Source organism: Aquila chrysaetos, chromosome 22 (assembly GCF_900496995.4).
Source record: "Aquila chrysaetos chrysaetos chromosome 22, bAquChr1.4, whole genome shotgun sequence".
Lineage (NCBI taxonomy): Eukaryota > Metazoa > Chordata > Aves > Accipitriformes > Accipitridae > Aquila > Aquila chrysaetos.
In genome coordinates this window covers 17,356,719-17,378,947 of record NC_044025.1, presented here as the reverse complement: position 1 = coordinate 17,378,947, position 22,229 = coordinate 17,356,719, and the positions used below count along the sequence as shown (strand labels likewise).

Below are 22,229 nucleotides of genomic sequence, written 5' to 3'. Positions count from 1 at the left end.
CGTGGTGCTGCACATCGCTCCGTACGAGCCGGGAGGCAGCTCCTCGGGCTCCTCCGTCCCGATGCTCCGGAGGGCCAGCACCCGCCTGCATCCCGGAGCGCTGCTCTCCCCTCTTTCACCTGACTGCTGCCTCGGCTGCGTTTGAAGCGAATAGCCGAGTTCCTTGTGTCAGGATGCAAAGCTCTTCAAGGTATTGAGAATTGATGTGGTCTGGAGGCTGTACTAAGCTGTCCGCGTAGACATTCGTTAGTCAAATATACACCCTTGTGTAAAAGATCACAGTAACTTATTCGAAAATATTACTTACGTGCAGGTTAGATCAAAACCTGGCTGCCAAAAGTTGAGAGCCAGGATAAAGACAGAAATACGCTGTTTTATTACATCATTAAAAAAAACATCTAGATTCTACTCTATCAGGGACTACAGGCTGGAGACTGACAGACAAGAATAAAATAGCTGGGAATAAATTTTATGTAGCTATTTTCTTTCTCCCTCAAATGTGAATGCTTATGCAAAACACATTGCTTTAGATTCACTGACAATAAAGAGGGAATCATTATACGAGTAGTGGATTCTCAGGGGAACACTTTAGCCAAAACACACTCTGCAATAATTTCCCACGTCTTAGTTGAATAAATTAATTTATGAATTTTCCATGAATATGTTCAACCGTTTCTCCCCTCATATATTTTATTGATCTCCATATACATTTAGCAACAAATAACAGAGCTGCTTTTCCATTTGCAGTAAAATAGTTTAGAGATGTTTATGTGGGCCTTGGGGTTCGTAGTAAACAAATGCAGTTCAAACACCAGGGAGGCAGCAGAGAAACATGAAGCTTGACAGGACCCAGGGAGCTCTAGTAGGAGTAGATCTCAGTGGAGAGCCAAAGCATACCCAGTCATAGCTTGAGTGAGGTGGGTTCCCTGAAATCAGAGGGACCAGCCCCAAACTGCAGGACTGCTCCCAGTGAGTCCTGCATAGAATCACTGCAAGGTCTTAATGGCTTGTGTCTGCAAAAACTCTTAATGTCTGTTTGGTGTTAATGACTGATAGGTTGGATCGTTCCCTCGTTTAATATGTTTTGTCCTGTAGTGTGTTTCTTTTTACTTTCATGTGAGAAGGAGTTGAGGATGGCAAAAGGAAAGAGGGTATTTGGGTTTTCTCCACAAAAATAGAAATGCAGTGTCTGTGGCTTGGGGGAAGCCAAGAGGCTCCTTCTAGACTGTAGATCCAGTGGCGGAGTAGTCCAAAAGCTTCATTATTCCACCACAAGACATCTTCTGTGGCCCCTCTGCCTCTGCATATCGCTTAGTTTGGCTTAGGCAACATCATTAAATCCAAAGTTGAGCTACTTGTGTAGGTTATTACAGTGAGTAAGCACACCATCACATGGAAAGTATATTTCCATGTTTTTCTTTAGGGAAGGGACAAACAGTTACATACAGTGATTAGATGTTGAAAAGTAATCAGTGTTTCCCTAATTTAATATTAAAAACAATGGAGTTCTTTCATCTTTCTCCCTCAACACCAAGCTGCCACCCCAGTTTTATATGTATGCAAACTAACATCCCAAACAAGTATGGTGGGAATATAATGTGGTTAATCATAGGTGTAAATTTACTTACATGTGACTGCACCATTGTGATCTTCAAGTTTAGCTCTCTTTCTTGCCCTGCACACTCAGGTAATAGAGATAGACCTTTTTAAGCAGTTTCTTTTTTTGGTTTATTTTGAGCTTTTTGGTTGTCATTTTTATCAGTCATAAGGAAAGCTGAGAAAAAACTCGCCTTGCTGTTTCCAAGTATAAAACTCTTTCTTTCTTAACTACAGATAATTAACAGGCTTGAAATAGGCCTTACCATCTTAAAGGTGGTATTTGAAGTATAATTGCTAATGCTTAGATACATAATTTACATTTATTATGTATAATAAAATATGTAACTAATTGATGTTCTGTAAGGGACTAAATGATCAACTCCAGCTGCAGGAAGAAGATTTATGCCTGTGTTCTCAATAACATATTGACTATCAGAATACGCTGCAGAAAGAGAGTCACTGCCTTCAGGACTGTGTGCTCGGAGAGTGTTCTCCTTTCTCCCGTTCTCCTCTCCTTCTGATGTGCTTTCTTTTGTGTCTGTCTTCTGTCCAAACAGCATAGATTAAGCAAGTGTATTTATGGAGCAGACAGATGAAAAATAAGTACTTGCATTCCCTTCAGTCTTGCAAGAAATTAGTGTAAAGCGCAAGCTAAGCTTGCACATGTTTGTGTGTGGCCGTGCATTTTCTAAATCGGAAGGGCAGAACATCACACGGCATGCAACCACCAGGGTACATTGAAGTTCAGAATGGCTGGGAGATAATGTCAACAGAATAGGATGTAGGCACAGGATAATGGTCTCCTGCTGCTAGATTAAAGCCTGGGCAAAGATGAGCCCTTTTAACAAAAACAAACAGAGGCAAAGCCAAGATATTTGCAGTACTTCCAAAGCAGGAGGCATTTATCTTGTAACAACATCCCGTTCTGTTCTCTTGGCTTCCACTGTACCAAAATAACAGAAGATGATGCTGTGATTTTTGTCAGTGGCTGTTGCTAGATGAGCTCCAGTTGCCCACTGCATGCTCTTTGGGTAATGCCGTGGTCTTATGCCGTGTGTCCCTCGGCCTTCAAAAAAGCTGCACGTTTCAAAACACATTGTGTCACGCTGTGTAAGCATGCTGGCTTACTTTTAAATGAAGAAGAATTAATCTATAATAAAACTCAGCCTTATCAAAGGGATTTTACAGCCCAACGTTTCCAATTTCCCCTGGCAGGAGGCAGTCTCTGCAGGGAGGAGCGCCAGCTTCAGCGCTGCAGGCAAAACCCCCCCTTGCATTAAAAGCCCTCAGATTCCGATCTGGTGAAATCAGTGCTTGAAGACGACAAAAAATGGAACTGAATTCAGTTCATTAGGTATCAAGCCAAAGAGAACGCCTCGCACATTTTTGTTCCTGCTTCTGCGTGCTGTTTTCTTTTACTCCATTTTATTAGCAGGTTAGTCTAGTCTCCAGCAACCGTGCTGCTGGGCACAGTCTGGGGAAAATATCCTTGGAGCAGTAACTGCAGAGAGGACAACTACGCAGCCACAAAGCTCTTAGGAAAGTCAGCACTAAAATATATGTCATGCAAACAGTAAAGGCTATGAATAGTCAGTATGTTATAAATCAGGGCTTTTTTAACTAGCATGCTTTTGCAATATTAATTCTCCTGGGTTGTCTCATTTGTCTGATACTGCACATGTCCTGCTGCCCTAAATGGTTTGAATGTGGTGACTGTCAAGAGGCGCTGTAAATCCCATCTGCTGAGGTTTGAAGGAAGGGAAAGGAAGAAGTAACAATATGCAGATATAGGGAACGATCCTGTATCCCTCATGCTTTAATCTTCACTCTTCAGTTGTACAATTTTGTTGTATTTCTGGAGTTGATTGCATGATGATTGGCTATTTTTAGGGATGGTGCTGTTAACTGTTAAGGCAATTTATAGTTATTGGTAGGAGTCATTTAAAATTTCCTCCTTGTTCAGAGAAGCTGACGTGTTGAAGGACCAGTCTCATCAGCTGATGAGCTGATTTCTTTTAGTTCTCACTATTATGAGGATTGGTGTCTTTTCATGGATGTTATTCAGACCAAGCCCATTGCTTGCAGTGGAAGTTGAGTGCTCCCAGCTCCACAAAAAGACCGAACTAATAAATCAGTAGTGGTAACAGGTGATAGATGGCATGATTTCACAGCCGAAACATGGTAATACAGCATAGGAAACACATGGGATTCTGGAGGTTTGTATTTTCTTCCCAGCTTTGCCACTGATCTCTTAGGTGACCTGGAAGAAATTGTTTCAGCTTTCTGTGCTGCAGATTCTGTATATTTAAGCAGGGAATAACAACAACACTTTATGAGGCATATTTAGAAGTGCCGCGTAAAACTCTGCATAGGAAGTAGCTATTATTGTTGTTATCTGTAATAATAAAAACAATGGCATTTTCAATAGAGGCTGAAGTTCTGCAATCTGTCCAATGCCATTACTGCTAAATGCAATTTCTCATTTAATCCACAGCTGCTGCTTTTATATCTTGTCCTAATTCTAAACGTATTTTTGCTTTTTTTTATGATTCTAGTGCAAGTTGGAGTTTCATGCATGTACTTCTGGCAAGACCATCACAGCTCGATGCGAAGGGCCCTGCCCCTGCCTTCCAGGACCTGAAAGTTCAAAACACAAGACGGAGAAGACTGGTAAGTTGAGCTGTTAATGGGACTATAGTAGATTAATTGGTTCTTGCTATGTTCTTAGAAAAATGTAAGAAAGGTGTTTCTTAACTAGTAGATTTTATACGTAAAGCTTTCTGAGAAAAAGCGAAGGTACAACTAATCCTTTTCTAAACACATAGTGTTTTCAAACATCTCGACTGCTGCAAAACTAACATAAGATAAAAGAAGATAGAAAAGATAAAATACTACTTGATGGTTCCTTACTTCATAAGTTAAAAAAAAATTAGTAGCCTGTGTGTTAACCAAAAAGTTGAAGTCACACATCTATATTACATGGCATCTGAATTCTCGTTTTCATCTTTATTGTTATTAACATTATCATTAAAAGTCAAATATATATTAAATAGATATACATATCTGTATTTATATATGAAATTGTTTCAACAACAAACTCATGGCAAATGATGTTATATAAAACTGAAGGTTGGAGTCTCAGTACAAATGGCTGTTCTCCCTGCCAGCTGTCTGGTGAGTTCTCTGTTTAGGTCGGAAAGCCTGGTGAGCTAATTTAGTCCCCCAGGTCTTTTCCAAGGAAGTAAGCCCAAGCTGTCTCAGAGGGACTTCATCCAAAGGGAATTAGTTCTTGCAAAAGAGACTGATGAAAAGCAGAAGTCCAGCAGCAGGGCGAGTGCCACAGCCAGGTTCTGTCTTAAGAGTTTCCACCCTGCTCTGGGGAAAGCCCTTTGGAAGGGAAAAGAGTTGTTACTTGTGGCTGTGGTTTCTGGATATGAGTACAGATGTGCTGGTGAGAGCATCTGTGGCAAAGTGAATACTAGCCTGTTTTAAGTACAGTGTTGTCTCCCCTCCCTTAGGAAGAGTGCTAAGAGGGTTAATGCACTGACAGCTGCTGGGCTCCTGGCTGTATTAGTAGCTCACAAAGCCAAAGCAGTGACTTAAGCAGGGTTTGCTCTGTCACGTTAAGCAGTGAAATGTGTTTATTTGCCTTGTGCACCCCAAGGAGTACAAAAAAGATGAAGCTTTAACAATGGTCTGTTTGACCTAAAATATTTGAGAACCTCTCTTCGCTCTTACTCCTCCCCACTATGGACACGTTCCAACAGTAGCAGGCACATAAACAGAAAAAAAAAGTTTAAACAGCACTTCCTCTAGTTATTTCGGGCCCTGTCGCTTCAGCTGAAAACACTGATGGACCTGCTGGTGATGCTGCACACACCGTATCCTCTAGCACAGCACTAGTTTTCACATTAGGCCTCCATCTACTTTCTAGAAAAAGAAGTGATTCTCCAGCCTAGATTTTGAAAATTCAGGTTTATTTCAATTTTTGCAAACCACAGACATTTTTCTGCATAGCTATCAAACTTAGATGAAGTATTTTAGATGGCAAGATTCTGATATCAATATATAACTGTAATATTGTTTTATGTGGCTTGAATCTTTTGGTTACAGTATACCCACTGATAAATTGCCTTATTCATATTTTCTATTTCTTGTAGCCCTTATCAGGCTACAAGAAATATTTCTTTTTCTTTGCCCTTTCTCTTTCTTTGCCCTTATCAGAAAGAGTATCAGATTAATAAATCTTCAGTGACATTTTAAGCTTACAATTTCATTCACACAAGAGAAAAAAGATTCTAATAACCCTTATCTTGATAAATGCAATTTGACAGGGTATATGTATTCTGAAACCCAGGCTTTTGTTTTGCTTGACTCAAAACTTTAACTCCAGCCAACAAAGCATTAATTTAATAGATGGGGTGATCTGCAGAGCAACTTTCCTGAAGGCTTTTTCAAGAGGCCAAACTTGAGCTAACAGTACTCCTGCCATTGCCCTGGTGACAAGGATATTAAATGCTTCAATTCTGCCATCTTCAGCGTGGCATGAAGAGAGTGCGCTGCCCCCTTGGAGGAACACAGTCACCTGGGAAATAATGGAAATCATTGCCACATGTGTGTGGAAACATTCAAAAAGCCGAAGACACTAGTCATCTCCCGCATCAAGTGTATGCAAAGAAACTGCTCATGAGCCTGATTATAGTGGCATAAGCAAGATACTTTTACAGGCATGGGAGTGATTGTGTGTGTGTATGTATATGTATATGCAAAAAATAATAGCAGTATAATATTTTGCTTTATCACTGTCTGTTTCTTCCTGGGGTTAGGTGCTGAAAAGCCCACAAAAGGATTTGCCGTTGAGAATCAAATAATCCATAGCAAAGGGGCTTTCTAACTTGCTTTATCTTAAATTTTCTTCTGGATCTTTGAATGTGCCAGTAACGTGCCAGTTAAAGACTTCCTTCAACTTACCTTCTCGGTCTCCTTTCTTCAGATGTTGTCTTTTCAGCTGACCCACTGAGTGTAATGGGGTCTCAAAGTGAATATTTCAGAGTTTGTCAGTCTTTTAACAAAGAGCTCCCAGGAGTTTCCATGACAAAACTGACTCAAAAATGAGTAAATTCTATATACCAGTATAAATTTTACCCAGGTGCAATTTTAGCAGCATCCGAAAAGGGATTCAGTATTGTGTGTGTCTGCCCTTTACAGCCTGGAAGCCAGCCAGCTAGCCTTAGGTTTATGGGAGAATTATGAATTCTAATAGCTGACCACAAAAAATTTCCATAGCACTGCCTTTCGTAAGATTCCTTTATTTGATCAACAAGTAGTGTCACCTGGCTTTGGAGAAATAAACCCTGACTGGTATCTGAGGTGACATGTGTGAGAGATACGAGGCAATCACATGGCAGAGCGTGGCAGTCCCCCGAAGCCTGGTCACGGCAGCACTTGAGCGATCTCCCCTTCATCAAATCCCCAGACCTCTCAGTCTGGAGCTTCGGACTAGCATTTTGGTTACTTGGTACCTTAGTGTTTTCTCTGGTCTTCACACAAAGTTATTTTATTTTCCTCCTAGAGTATGATAGTCTCATTAATATTGCTGAATTGGTATAAAAATTGGTCATTTGATTTCTCATATAAAAATTTGTATAAAAGAATTGTGTAGACAGTTGAGACTCAGTTTCTGCTCCTTTTTTAGTTGCCAGGTTTGTGAAATCTATTCAATACAGCGTAACCTTAAGTAGAAAATGATGGAGAGCTAAACCTCATGCTTCATACAGACATGTCAGTGGAAAAATACTAAGGAGAATTACAGTGCAAATGCTTCCAGCAAAATGGAAATGCAGCTCTTACAGCTACTGCATAAACTTTTTTATGCCTATTATACAACAAGGTTAAATGTATGTGGTTGTGAACTCCCAATTTGAAGACAGTTTGCATTAATCTTTACACATTCATTCAATCATATTCAAATATTATTCCATAATAAATTACTTTCAGAAATTAAAAATGTAAAGGAACATTTAATTTCCAGAGTACTGTAATTCTAAATGTCATGACCTTTTTTTATAGGCTTGTGAATAAAATTGGCAGCAGCATCAAAGAAAAGCAATCTAACTGTATGTGCTCAGAGGTAACAATTGACTGCAGTGTCTGAGTTGTATTCCTTCCTCCTCCCTAGGCTCCTTCAAAAACATCTCTGCTTTGAGGATTAAAATCAAGACTAATAATAATGTTAAAAATTGGAATTCCTTTTATAGTCCTAACTGGTACTATGGAGACGTTAATAAAATAACACCAATGCTAGCAAAAGAAAACTACACCAGAATTACTAGCTTTAATGGCAAACAACAACAGTATAATCTCTCTACCATCAAGTTAAATCTTTCAAGAGATGGCAGGATCATGTTCTTCATTTTCTTAAATGGAATTTTGAGTCAGAGTCAGAGAACAGGACTCTGTGAGGGTACTAATGGAAGATTTGGGAAAAGAAGACAAGCCCTAATGCTTCTTCTCTTTTCTTTTTGAGGCCCATTTAGATTCCTTTAGTTTATCAAAACACTTGGTAAGCTTCATTATGCACAGCAGTATCCCAGCTTTACAATGTGCTCCCATGATAGCCACTGACTTTCAACTCAGCTACCCAGAGACAAAGGTTGAGCTGTAATCTGCCCTGAGGTTAGCTGCCCTTTCAGAGTGTGTATGCCCTTTTATCTAATAATATAAAATGAATAAGGCTATAATTTCAACAAAACAAAAGGACTGGTAACAGATTCTTAGTGGCACCTAAGTGAGAGAAGTTATTTAAGACACAAAGTCCTGTCTGCTGGTGGTTTTCAGGTACCTCTTTCCAAAAGCTCTGCAATATTAACTAGAGTTCTCATCAAGCGTAACTTATTTTGTCACTAGCTGAAGCTTCTAAAACCCCTCCATAAACAAAGGACTTCAGATGAGAAACAACCAGTTTTAGTTTTTCAGAACCTACTGGCAAGGGAAGAGATTTTTCCCTTGACTGTGCAGTTCATTCTATCAAAAAGACAACATCGTGCAATGATTGGAGCATCTCTTGGCAAATGTGAATTTGGAGTTGCAATAATGTGGTTCTGTCGGCTTCCCCCACACCTGTGTGACTCCTGTTTGTTACATATGTTAACGGTGTAGTAGCTCAGGCAGGATGGTAAGTGTTTAACAGCATGTCAGTGCTCTTTCTGACCATACCCTCTTCGTGTTTTCTAAGTTGAGTGCTATACTCCCAACATACTAGTCTTCATTTGTTGCCATCAGGGTTGCAGAGCCACTGGAGTGGATGCAGTAATTCAAAGGAGGTTGATCCCTATCTGTGCATTGTGTCTTTTGACCTTGCAGAAATGCCCGAGGCAACTTCTAAGAAAATGCTGTTATCTTGATCAGGGAAATGTAAGGTCAATAGGCAAAAGCAAATATATTCAATTATACTGAGTGTTGTTTAAATTTCTACAGGGAACCAAGTGAACATTTTTAAGTTACAGGAATAGGTCTTGGCAAGCTCGATCAAGAATCTACCTTGTTTAGGGTATAGTTTAGAATATGAATGGTAGCATTTAACTACTAGCCCTATTGGGTGTGATGGATGAGAAGGTCTAATGTTCCATCCTTTATAAAAAGAGTACTCAGTGCATGAAATTCATTTGAAAAAATCACAGTCGTGTTTCCCAAATGAGTTGTATCGCTTCTTGTGCCTGAATGACTGACAACGAATAGAATTCAAAGTCTTGGAACTAAGTCTTTCTTTGAAATCCACTTTCAGCAAATATTTCAGTTTCAAATTGCTATTCACAAGTTTTCGTGACTGCAGCGTACATAATTTTAAAGTTTATGAAGTATGAGTCATGAACATGGTTGAGTTGAAATTGGTTCCTGGGTTTGATTTGCCAGGAAATTTTTCCTTTTGTGGCTTTAGCTTTGAAAAACGACTCCTTCTGACACTGAATTTCCAGGTAGATTTTTAAATGACCTATTTGAGTCTCAAACTCTGGGAATGGTAAAGCAAAAACATTCTAAAATTAAGATTACTGAGAGTTTCAAAGCTTTAGTATATCTCATTAAATCTGGAAGGGGTTTTTTTCCTGTTTTACAGAGCAGAAATTATGTTTGTTCAAACCAAAGTGTAACTTTCAGTGCACAGCGGATATAAGGACATGGAACACAGTGATGTGTGTTCCAGACACTGACACGATCCTTCTTTGGACTTCATCACTAAAGAGTAGGATTATTAGCTCTAAACTTTGCAGGATCTGATATTTTCTCCAAAATTTTCTGTATGAATACTGCAATTCAGTCTTTTAATTTGTTACATGATGAAATTCCCTTACCCAAGTAAATCTGAGTTATGTAGTATCTTTAAATAATAATTATAATAATAATTATTACTATTTTATTACTATGATTTTGCCTGCAAGCTTTCACACAAGCAGATCAGTCTTTATTATTCCTTTCCTGAAAGCATGAAGGATTAACTTTTTTCATTTCTGCTAGATATTATCTGTGAGTAGTGAAGTGGCTGCAGCCAATTAATATTTGATTAAAAGAAAGTGAGAAGCAGGCGAGAACAGATACCTTTGCTCTTCATGGATGGCTATTACCATCACCCGCTCCTATCAGAAGCAAAAGCAAATAGCTTCAAGACTAAGACAGCAAAATCAAGTTCTTGCCAGGGTCAGAAGAAAGAGCAAAGTAATGGTAGCTGGAGATGTTTTGTTCTGCTGCTTGACCTCACATGTATCTTCGTTTTGTGCACCAGACAAAAGCAGGAGCTTATGTGAGAAAGGCTGCACATTCTACATATACATATTTAATGGGAAAACTTGTATTTTTGTAGGAGTGTTGTGTTAAATAGAATGCACAATCTAAGAGCCAAATGAATAAAATGTTCACATGCTGAAAAGGAATAGAGCAAAAAAGCTAATAATGAGAACGAGACATGTTAATTGATTGATACACAAATGCTAGTTTTTCCTGACATGTTTTTTATCTTCCTGTACCACATCACTCTGATATCATCTGCTATGTCTGTGAAGAAGGTGTGCTTTATCAAGAGTCATACGTAGAGCTAGCCTTGGAATAGCTCAGGAAGGAGCCATAATGGCTCCAAATGCAAGTCCTTTTATTGTAGCTCAGAAAGATGGTGATGCCCTTACAAAGAGGTTTGATTGAGAGGCCACTGGGCCCAACTCTTTGCTGAAGGAAATGCTGGTGTGATTGTGTGGTCAATACTTAACCACATCCACAAACTACAGAGGATTGCTTAGCAAAGCTTCATGTTTCTAACTCCCTATCTGCGTAGGACGTTCTCCGTGCGCTTGGTACATACAAGGCTCTTTCTGGTCCGTTTTGAAAATCTGATCATCCTGAAGCATTTATAACTAAGCAATAGATGTTGCTGAATTGGAAACGTTGAAACTGCTGCTATTTATATCACTCCAGAATTATATCACTTACATTCCCATCAAATCATACATCTTCTTTGCACTGATTTCTCAGCTAGCTACATATAATGAGGTGATCAATAGTAGTTACTGCTCTCCTTCAAATTCAGTGAAACATCTTTAATCAATGTAATTTAACCTCAAAAACGTCCAAAATTTTTTTAATGACTTTGCTGTATTGCAGAAGCGAGGTGGAAGGAATTTCCATGGCGTACAATTAACAAGTCATTATGCAGAACAGTTACAGGTACTGCAAAACCCTTGCAGATAAATCACTTGCAGAATCTTCTAGAGTTTTGTTAGCAAATCAGGACAGACCTTGTAAGGCCTTACAATAAGTAGCGATCACACCTTAAAAGTATGGTACTTCCCTGAAGAAGGCAAGGAGGCATCTTGAATCATGTAGATCAACTCAGAAGCCAGATAATCTTGTAAGGCTTCCTTTCAAATATTTTCATGAAAGCAACAAGAGCGTAAAAGGACAAGGCACAGTATAACCTTGTATGCAAAGTATTGCCCCATTCTGTCCCCAAATCAGCTGATATTTACCTACTTTGAGTTGGAAAGGATCACCAGCTTCCATAGGGGTTGCATGCATCAGGATTCACTGTGAAGACCTCACATAATGATCTTCCCTCTCCGTTTATGCAGGTTTTAATATTCCTTTTTTTGAGGAAAAGTTAAGGCTTGGTATCTATATTCCAAAGTTAGCAAAAAACTATTGGAAGAAAAGAAAGTAAAGAGTGCAGAATGTAGCCATCAATTAAATAAAAAGACATTAGTCATGCCAGGAAGAGAAATGGGAGAAAGGTACTACACACAGTTAGATTTAAAGTAGACACAAAACTATAATTTTGAACCCATGCTTTTTTCCTAGTTCCTAGCAAGTAATTCTCAATAATCTTTTTTGAGAAGCTGCACTTTTTCCTATAGTGATAGCTGAAAATATGCATTTCTTGACTGTTTTCATTGTCTGAAATTCAAAAAAAGTAAATGACTTAATTATCAATTAAAAAACCAACTTGTGCTGCGAGATGAGTCTTGTCACTGCAAACACTTGTACTCGGCAGTTACAGCTTGAGTAAGTAGGTCCATTCCCTTTGGTGAATGAGATAATCTGACTACATTTAAGGATATCAATATTTGTAATACAAGGCCTTTAGCTATTTATAGAAATCATGTGGTGGTTTTCCTGTTCCCAAATACAATTGACTGACTGTATAATTAGCCAACACATAATGTGAATTGTAAACTTTATAATTGACAAAACAACTCTAAATTTCACCGATATGTGAGTATCATATTTTAGGATGCAGGTGTGAACAGTCATAATGGTATAGTTGAAGGGCTCAAACCTTCACAAAGAAAGACTACAAAGAGATTGCAAACATCATATCAAAAATCACTCTTCAGTTTGGTGAAAAATTGGATTTTTCACCACCATTCATTCTGGACATACTGAGGTTTTGAATTATATGTGCAAAGTATTTATACAACAGAAATGAAATGCGTATTTTCAGACTGCTGCATTTTTCCATTATAGCTGTGTTGTACAGGAGAATTGCCTGCCCAAAAAGCTTTGTTAGGCTTGAAGTGTAAATTCAGGTTTGAACCTATGATACCTGAATGCTTTTTTACCAAAGAGTATAAATTAAAATATTTTTTGTACTTTCAACAATTATACACAGAAAGCACTCGGGTGTATGTGTGATGCCTGCTTTGATGTGAACTTGAAAAGGAGAAAGAATTCTTCCCCTGTAGAAGTTATTTTGCACTTTGGTCTGGCTCTAAGGTTTTGGAACTCAGCACAGAAGCATTGATCATAGCAGACCCCAGACGGATAACAAGTTAGGGACGATACCATCCATTGACTAGCTGTCACTTCTTTGGCATGATCTTCCTTGGATTTGATGAAATTACAGCAGGTTCCAAAATATAACAGACAACTTCTGCTTTAGAGGCAAAAGTGACAGAAAGGAGGAAAAAGCAGCGCTAGCAGCAGCGTACCGTTCACTTTGTTTCTTTCAGGTGTTTGCTGAAACGATGTTGGCTGTAGTAGCAACATCGCTGTCAGCAGGATTTGCACTTTTAGTAAATGCATCTCTTTAACAAGATAACATGCCAATAGAATAATGTTGAGCCAGAATTCCTGTCATAATTTTCTGAGGTTGAACCAGGACATGAGACAACTCTTCATCATCGCTAAATAAAGACTAATCCCAGACAGCAGCGGGAGACAGGAACTGCATAAAAATAACTGTGTCGTGGTGTAATTATATTAAAAACTGTAGGATTTTTAAAAATCCTTTTGAAATCTTACGGAAGAAAACTTTTAAGGTTGTGCTACTTCTCTGACAGCTCTCCGTGGCTGAGGCAAGTCCTTATGTTTTCATAAGCATTTATAGCTGTACTGTTACCCCAGGCTGATGAGTGGATATGGGTTTCACCGCTTGCCCAGGAGTGGTCACCACCTAAAATGGAAATATTATAAACAAATCGATTTGGTAGGTCTCATCCGCATAACCAGTAGCCGTGGGTTGCTTACTTCCACATGAAGTTCAATGCGGAGGTTCCAGAGCTGTAGCGGGCAGGGTCTGTTCCAGCGCGGGGCATGCACAAAGCTGTGGAGGAATGAGTTGGAGGTGGCTGTCTTGCAGGGCCGTGCTCAGCAACGTGGGGTAGCTGGCAAGCCCAAAGCTCAGCGGTCACACAGCTGCTGGGAGCTAGAAAGGAGCTGGTGTTTCTAGCGTGGACAACCCCGTTTCAGGCACCTGACTCAGCAAACCCAGATCTGAACAGGGCACAGGTCCCAAGGGCAGTACAGGTGTAACCTAGAATCGTAGAATATCTCGAGTTGGAAGGGACACGTAAGGATCATTGAGTCCAACTGGGAGTTTCCTCCTGGCCCCTGGGAAGGCTTAGAATCATTAAGTTTGGAAAGGACCTCTAAGATCGTCACGTTCAACCATCAACCCACCACCACCATGCCCACTAAACCAGGTCCATAGAATCATAGAATGTCTCGAGTTGGAAGGGACCCATAAGGATCATCGAGTCCAACCTGGGTCACTGACCCTGCAGAAAACTTCCCGCTTTGATATGCAAAGGATACAAATGCTACTGGGGTGTATAAACCCACAAAATACAGTAAGAGCGTACTTAGCTCCATGGTAATCAGAGTTTCGTAAACACTTATTAAACAAAATGTTAAAATGGCTATTGATTATTTTTTTTTTTAAACCATAAAGAAAAGGTTAGAAAATGACAGGCATAGTAAACACTTAGAGCCAGCAAGTAACAATAATTTTCAGACAAGAAGTAATTTGATTTTGGATTGCCAACGAAAACTATTGAAGTGGCACACTGTGTTAATGGAAACACCATCTAGTAACAGCAGGTGTTTGTGTGCTGATAATGATAATTAGGGCACTAAAATCTCTCTCATCATAAACAAACCAAATAAATAAGACTGATTTCATATAGTTTTTTCTCGTGGATATTGATTTCTGCATTTTGGGGAATATTTCCCCAACATTTAATACAAGAAAAAGTTTGTAAAATCTCCAGAAACCTGACAGTGAAATAAATTATAGTATTTATCACTGCAGTGTTAAGCTAAAACATCCCTAGGGTGAGGAAAAAAACCCAAACCTTTTCAATAAAATACAGGAGAAAATCAGACTTTTGAAATTTCAAATACATCTTTTTCTGGTGGTTTGGGTTTTTTTTTTCCTTTGGTATCTTAAGGACTAAATTCCATCTTTGATTACTCCGCTATAAATCTGGAATAGTTCCATCAACAATGTTGAGCTAGTTGCCTTTGGTAAAGTTATCCTGAGTCTGTGATGGTATAAATGAATATAGACTAGAGACTAATTGATCATTTCAGAAAGTTTGTTACTTTTTATGCAGCATTGTGTCAAATTAGTTCTGATTTTTTCTGTTTCCAATTCCCTGTTTATTAGTGCAGAAGAAGGGAGATGGTATTTGAGATATCACCACCTCTTTCCAAATATATATGCTTACATATTTTAGAGCTTTCACTGTCCCAACAGGGACATTTCTACATTCATTTTCCTCTGAAGAATTGCATTTTTTTGTAATTCAGTTTAATGGACTGTGTGTAAATCAAAAAAAAAAAAAAAAAAAAAATTATCTGCTTCCTGTAAAGCAGATGTCTCTCCTTAGAGATGGACTAGAATGAGCACCAGGATCTGCATTTGTGTGTTATTAAAATCGGAATGATTTGGCTCAAGTCCATCTCTGTTAGACAAGAGTCCATCATCCACAGAGAAAACACTTACTAAAATATCTTGCAACACAAAAAAATAAATGTCAATATTAGAGAAGCTTCTAGGCAACCCACGTAGGATCTTTATGTCCCAAATGTTAAAACATACATGTTTCTGTCTAGTTATTTTTTCAGATACAGGCTCAAACTCTGAAGACTGGGACTGGTCACTCAAGATTGCAGTTTTATCTTCCCTGCAGGTGTCCAGCCTCTCTGGAGGTCTCCTTGGGACTGGCTTGGACAGTCAGATCTGTATTTGGAGCTGAATTATAAAACCATAGTCCCCTAAAAGCATTCAGACATGCCTTTATAATATTTCTAATTAATAGTAGCACGGAAAGTGGCTAAGCTAATGTCCAAGCAATCTGTTCACTGTATGATGATTTTCCAACCTAGTTTTAATTACGATTTTCTAATACCATGTTTCACTAAGTGAGACAGAGTTTCATGACTAGTTTGTTTAGGAGGGTATGTTTATGGAGAAATGATTTAGTTTCCTTTATGAAAATATATTATATACAATGATATCACTATATTCTTGGATTGAATGAATTATGGCCTTGGCTCCATCTTGCTTGCCTAAAGATAATTTTACATATCATCATGTCCTATTTCTCAATTTGTTTACAGTGACAGTCAGGGCCTAGGAGTTATCAGGTACAGACAACACGCATATTCTCTTATTGTCCAAATTGTAAGTATGGTCTGTAACAGCAAGTACTCACTTATCAGGCAATCCCTGTCAACGAGAAAAATGAAACCTGGGTAAAATAAAATCATGTCACAGTCATTTCAGGCAGCAAGTTGCATGTTACAAATGCCTCATTGATCCTTCACGATTGAAATTCAGGTTTAGGCTTTCAGTTCTTGAAAAGGTTGCAATGTTCTTGGAGAGTCTAAGATGCAAAAAAAGTGGAAGGGGTATAATCTTTTGAAAAACACAGTTCCCTGAGCATTTTAGTTGAAACAACCAAAATTAGGCTTCATTTGGGATTGTAAAGTGAGAAAAAAAATATATATCTCTTTGTTTGCAACATGATTTTCAAAACAGTTATGGTACATGGTTGTTCATCTCTGTATTATCTCGCTGTGAAAAAGGAATGCCTAAGTGTTTCTCAAGCATAATACATCTTTTGTTAACGTTATGTTATAATATTCAGGTATGGTTAAGAAAATAGTTATATATAGAAGGTGCCTCATTCTCTTTTGTGGTTTCAGGATGGGATTAATTAGCTTCTGCTTAAGGTATGTTCAGTTGAAATGAAATGCAGGAAAATGCCAGAAACAACTTTGTCTCCAGAAGTCCCAGTGCCGAGGTACCAGTATAGCACTTTTCCCGATAAGACCTTAAGGGCCTGAAAAATACTGAAGTCATAGGGAAGCTTTGCAGACCGTGAGTTTTCCTTGCATCAAACCCAGTGTTTATTTGTAGCTGATCGCATCCAGAAAACGTGAGATCCTACAGTTCCACAGTGCAGTGAGATTGGTATGTGTAACGGTGCAAAGCCTGCCCTCGTTTGCGGTCCTTTCTTCTGAGCCTGATGAGCTGGAGAAGCATTGGAAGAAGTGTCTCATAGATGAAGCACCTTATCTCTAAATTACATTGTTGGTGGGCAGCAGAGAATTAGTTTGAGGGAAATTGCCAAAAGCACAAAACTAAACAGTGTTATGAAGTATGCATCGTGCTTCCCTTTCATTTTTTATGTTAACACTATCTTTCTGGATATTTTAAATAAAAAAATCTTTCATACCGATCCTCACTTGGTATGTTTAAGATTGTTAAATGAAGCTTATATATGAATCACTTTCCTCAATTTAGTAAAATCCGATAAGCAAACAAGAAATTCTCAGCCAAAAAAATAGATCAGAATTTTTAAAGCACGGGGTGGGGGTTTATTAGTAAATAAAATTTTTAAGTGTTTTGATTTTTTTTTAACGTATGAGGAGGAAAGATATATGGTGACTGCTATATAGTGTATACAGTAACTATGAGAATGCTGTTACCCAGAAGGCAACGAATAATTAAAATAGATTTTTCAATAAGGAAGCAAGTGGGAGGAAGTGTTATCTGTTCAGTTTACATTTTTAAGAAAAGAAGTCAGGTTGGTTGCAAAAACACTGGACAATATTTCACATTTCTTTAAAGAAGTTCCTTTTTGTATTTTCAATTGGATGTCCTTGAGAACTGGAGCAATAGAAATGGGAAGAAGTTCATTAGCACGAAGTGCATAATTATACACTTGGGGTCTAATAATATGAACATCTGCTTTAAGCTAAGAGCTCTTTGGTTAGAAATGTCTAAAGGGGAAAATGACCTTAGTGTGCTAGCTGGTCACGGAATAACTATGAGCAACTATGAGCGGTGAAAAAGACTTAAATAATCCTCAGGTATGTCAGGAAAAGCACTGCCAGAAATATTGGTAATACTTTGCAGGGCATTGGTAAGATCTCATCTGGAGTCTTTGTAGATTTGGGTCAGCCATGTTCATCAGAGATGATTTCAAGATGGAACAGGAGAGAGAGTGAGTTTTTCTTTTTCTCTGCCTCAGTCTGGAGCTAAGCCGCTCCTGTCACTGACTCCTTTGTGCTTGGTACAATAACGAAGTAAAAAGTCCCATCCCCTAAAAGTTAATGCTACAGCGCTCTTGAAAAGATGTGTTACAGCCGCTTTAGAGAAGACATTAGTCTGGTGTAGGTATTTAAATGGTAGTCTAAATATAACTTTAAGGCAATTCTTTCAGTATGCATTAATTCAAAAAGAGTATATTTTTGCACATAATTTTATAGACTTTTTTTTTTTAGTCATATACTTTAGGATGTAAAATGAATGAGGAATTTGAGGAAGGGGGAAAGACATCTGCTACTTGTAAGAGATTTGGAAAATGAAAGCTCATGGCAGCATTTCACACTGTCGAAGGTTCTTCTGTTGCAAAGGCAACCTTGCAAACGTCTATCCACTCATGTACCCAGACTGATTTTCTTTCTTTTTCTCGCTGTCTTTTTTAAGACTTGTCTGTTAAACATCACTTGATTCTATTTTTTCATTACCAACACTACCATAGTAAAGGTGATTGAGGAGTTTCTGTTCCTGGGCTGCTGTAATTTCCATCACAGTTTTGCAAGGCTGTGCAAAGGTGATGTGTTACTGCTGAGTCTTGGGCCACAAGGCATTTGGCTACATTCTTGTGACAAAGAATTCATAAAACGCAATTTATGTGGTGCTTTATGGAACCAGCTGATTAACTGCAGCCCTCAATAAAGGAAAGATGCTGTGTGCAATTGAAGTACAGGTATAAAAGAGTAACAATAAAGAAGATGCAAGTGAAAACAATATATTAAGCTTCTGAGAAGCAGATTCATTGGCAGGTCTTTACATTTCAAAAGAAATTCAGAATCTGCTGATATGTGGTGGTGCTATTTCATGTTGCACGACCGCTGTTAACAAGGGTTCAGAAACAAACTCCTCCTCCTGACCTTGGGAAACTGAATTACATTAAAGCAGCTTATGTTTTAAGCAAGCCTGGACTTGCGTGTCACACTCTGAGAACTAGTGAAGGCCACAGAGTAGCTCCTGCATTTAACTTACTATAAAGAGAGATTATTTTCTTATTTTATGGCAAAAAGCTACCAGGTTCCAAACACATTTATGTTTGGTTTGTTGACTGGGGATAATTTTTATCAGCATATGTCACAAAAAGTGATTATATATGTAAATATTTACACCTTAAGTTTGTAAACAATCCCCAATAATGTTCCAATTATTATTGGAATTCCAATTTCTGTAATTGGAACTTTTTCAAAAAAAAAAAAACATGAAGAGTTTGAGGTTGCTCAGTATATCATAAGTTTACAAGGTGATTGGAAGTGACTGGGGGTTGGCGCATTTTTTTCTTCCCTCTGTAGTTTGCACAAGACTTTGCTACACATGATCTAAAGGTTGATCTTCAAGCCTGCTCTGATTATTTAGTAACCTCACAAAGCGTTGTAACATACCCACTGGAAAACCTGAAATGTGTCTGGGTAAATAACCAGTTCTTTGTGGTAGAGTTGCTGTGTATATAAAACTGTCACATAGCCAAGTCTTTTGCTAATGCTAAAGACAGTGCTTCTCTGGCAACATTGAGAGTGAAAAATACTGTGTTTTATTTCTCCTGGTGCTTCAAATACATTAATATGGATTAAATGTGTTATAATTTGGACTGGTGGAATCCCTAAGAAAGGTGTTGCATGAATTAGATTGAAAAGCAGTTATTTTTCATTATTTTAGATTATCAAGGGGGAAGTTCAGAAGCTTATTTCACTGGTATGGCAAGGGATTGAGAGTAGCAAGAAAGTTTTTAGTCATGAAATAATGGAATTACAGTTATTGGTGCAAACTGTGAATATATTATCATGTCCTTGCCCAATGCCTATCCTAAAGAAGAGTTAACAAATTGGTGCAATCTTTCTTAAAAAGCAGCCATAAATGCAAATATTATATACTATTAAATTATAGCTTCACATTCTAGATGACAGCAAGACAAATTTCAGCATGCTCAGCAATAGAGCATTTTCCTTGGCAACATTGTGACCGGTATATTTTCTTACCCTAATTCAAATGTGAGAGAATACCAGTCTCCAAGCTCTTCACAGTCTTTGAGTAATTGCCGTTTGTTTTTGTCCTTCACCTCTTTGCTCTTCTGAAAACAGATTGTATTCCACAGCAGGGTTTCAGTGATGAGAGGTAAAGTAAACTCTCCTCTAGCAATTGGATGCTTTGACTTACTAAAGTCACTGCTGCTTGACAGAGAAATTGGCTTCCCTTGAGAACATGTGAGTAATAAAAAATAAAGCTGTAGATGAGTTTGTATAAGGGCACATAAAATCCAACTTATTCACTGTAGACATATTTGTGAGAAGTAGAAAACTGATTCGCTTATTACTAGTGTGACCATTGTATTTGTTTAAGTCATTTTAGAAGTCCAAAGACTCTTTAAAAGTGTTTATTTCCCTGAGGAGACAAATGCGGGATTCTGTATTGCAAGTCAAGTATGCCAGCCTTTAACAAGATTATGGGAGTCTTTTCTATGGGTCTGCAGTGTGAAAAATGTCCTTAGCTGTAGGTCACAATGAATAAGAGGAGAAGGAAGCAGCCAGAAGACATCCAGCCAGCCAGCTGGTTTTATGGGTACGTTGTTAGACTGACTGTAAACAACTGGTTTCAAATTTAGACTGGCGCTTACAAAAGAGCTGGGTGTACACATTCTATTGAAAATACTAGTCTTAATGCTGTAGGGCAAAGCAGTTACAGTATCAGATACTTTTAGGAAATTTATTTTAATAGGACATAATGCCCTGGGCTTCTGCAAATGACTTCTCTTCCTCCTTCAGAATACCCAGATGTAAAGCTAAACTTAGCTTGCTTTATTTCACAGATTACTGTTTTGAATATATATTCCCGGCTTTATAGCAAGGATGAAGAGTGGCATTGATGCCACAATGATAAATGCTCTGTAAATGCCTACACAGAGAGATAAGGCACGTGGATAGACACTCACCAGCTAATTCAGGATAATAAATGAAATCTAAGTGAGATGTAATTTGTGTTGTTAGTAAGTCGCTTCTCATGTTAGTAACACGCAAATCTATGCAAAATGATTTGTTTTGCATAAAGACATTGGGTTGGAAAGATGCCATGTGGCCTAGCTACAGAAGGTCCTTAACAAATTACATTTATTGTGCAGTGCTTGCTCCCTCACGTTACTCTTCTCAGATAACCTGTATAATCTTAATATAAGTAAGCACAGCCTAGGTGTTTGAATATGTTCTCAATCCAGTTCCTCTTGCTGCCATTAAATACTAACCAACATGCTGTTGTGGGCATTTTAACACTTTGTGCCATCAAAACCCTTTATTTGAGTTCTTTAGGCACTTTGCTAATGTTAATGGATTCAACCTCACATTGCCTTAGGGGTTTGTTTATATGCACAGGTAAACAAATGCACACATGGTTTCTATGATTCATAGAGCATACTGCAGGAAACCTCCAGCTGAGGTTTAAAGCTCTTGCTTTAATTGCTGGACTCAGCTTCCTTCCAAAACAATAATTACTCTCCTCCATAGAGAGATGTTTCAGTTGGACTGCCAGAGGGCTCTTTTCCAATTTCTGCTCAGGCCTTTTTGTGTAGACACTTTGCTTCAGGGACTGTTGTGTCATGCACATCCTTTTAATTTCTTTCCAGATTTTGGAGGCCAACTTCTCCCTCACTTTTTTAAATGGCTGTCTTCTGCTGAGAAGTGTTAATACCATTTGCAGAGACCATCTGCCCTCTCGCCAAGTCAGAGTACTTGGGTTCTGTGACACTTGCCAGCTTTTCCACATTCAGCAAAGCTTCTTCTCTTCTCTTTCCCCATACATTTCTAAATATAAATTAGGAATAGCAGTCAGCTTTTTATAAGGCTCTGTCAGTCCTGTGGATAAATTCCATGTTTATTTGCTCTCACTCCCCATTTGATTCCCCAATGACTTTTGTATGTGCTTGTCTTCTCTTTGGGCCTTTTTCCCTAAAACCAGTACTGTGCAAATAATTGATTTTTCAGTTTACTGACTGGACTGGAAAGTCAGGATTTGAGGGGGTAATTCTTCATGGTAAAGTAAAAGACCTTTTAAAAAACTCTTTTAAAATGAAAACTGACAGTTTTTGAAGCAAAGACATCACTTTGAAATGAATGTGCTTAATTTCAGCATTTCAGTGCTTCAGCTTGTCGATCTCAATTTGTAAATTATTTTGATTGTCTCAAAACTCCATTTTCCAGCACAGAAGCTGTATGCCAAATAATAATAATAACAATAATAATAGAAGTCATCATTTTCTCCCCAGGAGTGCAGTAACTTCCCA

General features: G+C 38.3%; 1 protein-coding gene across 3 annotated transcripts in view; it reads left to right on the top strand.

Annotated features, from left to right (window-relative positions):
* SPOCK1 (SPARC (osteonectin), cwcv and kazal like domains proteoglycan 1) overlaps window positions 1-22,229 on the top strand; it is a 327,067-nt gene that overhangs the window by 256,578 nt on the left and 48,260 nt on the right. For all 3 annotated transcript variants that reach the window (XM_029998154.1, XM_029998153.1, XM_029998155.2), the window contains one exon: window positions 4,155-4,269. In XM_029998154.1, coding sequence (XP_029854014.1) covers window positions 4,155-4,269 — 115 coding nt within the window. The remainder of the gene's footprint in view (window positions 1-4,154; window positions 4,270-22,229) is intronic.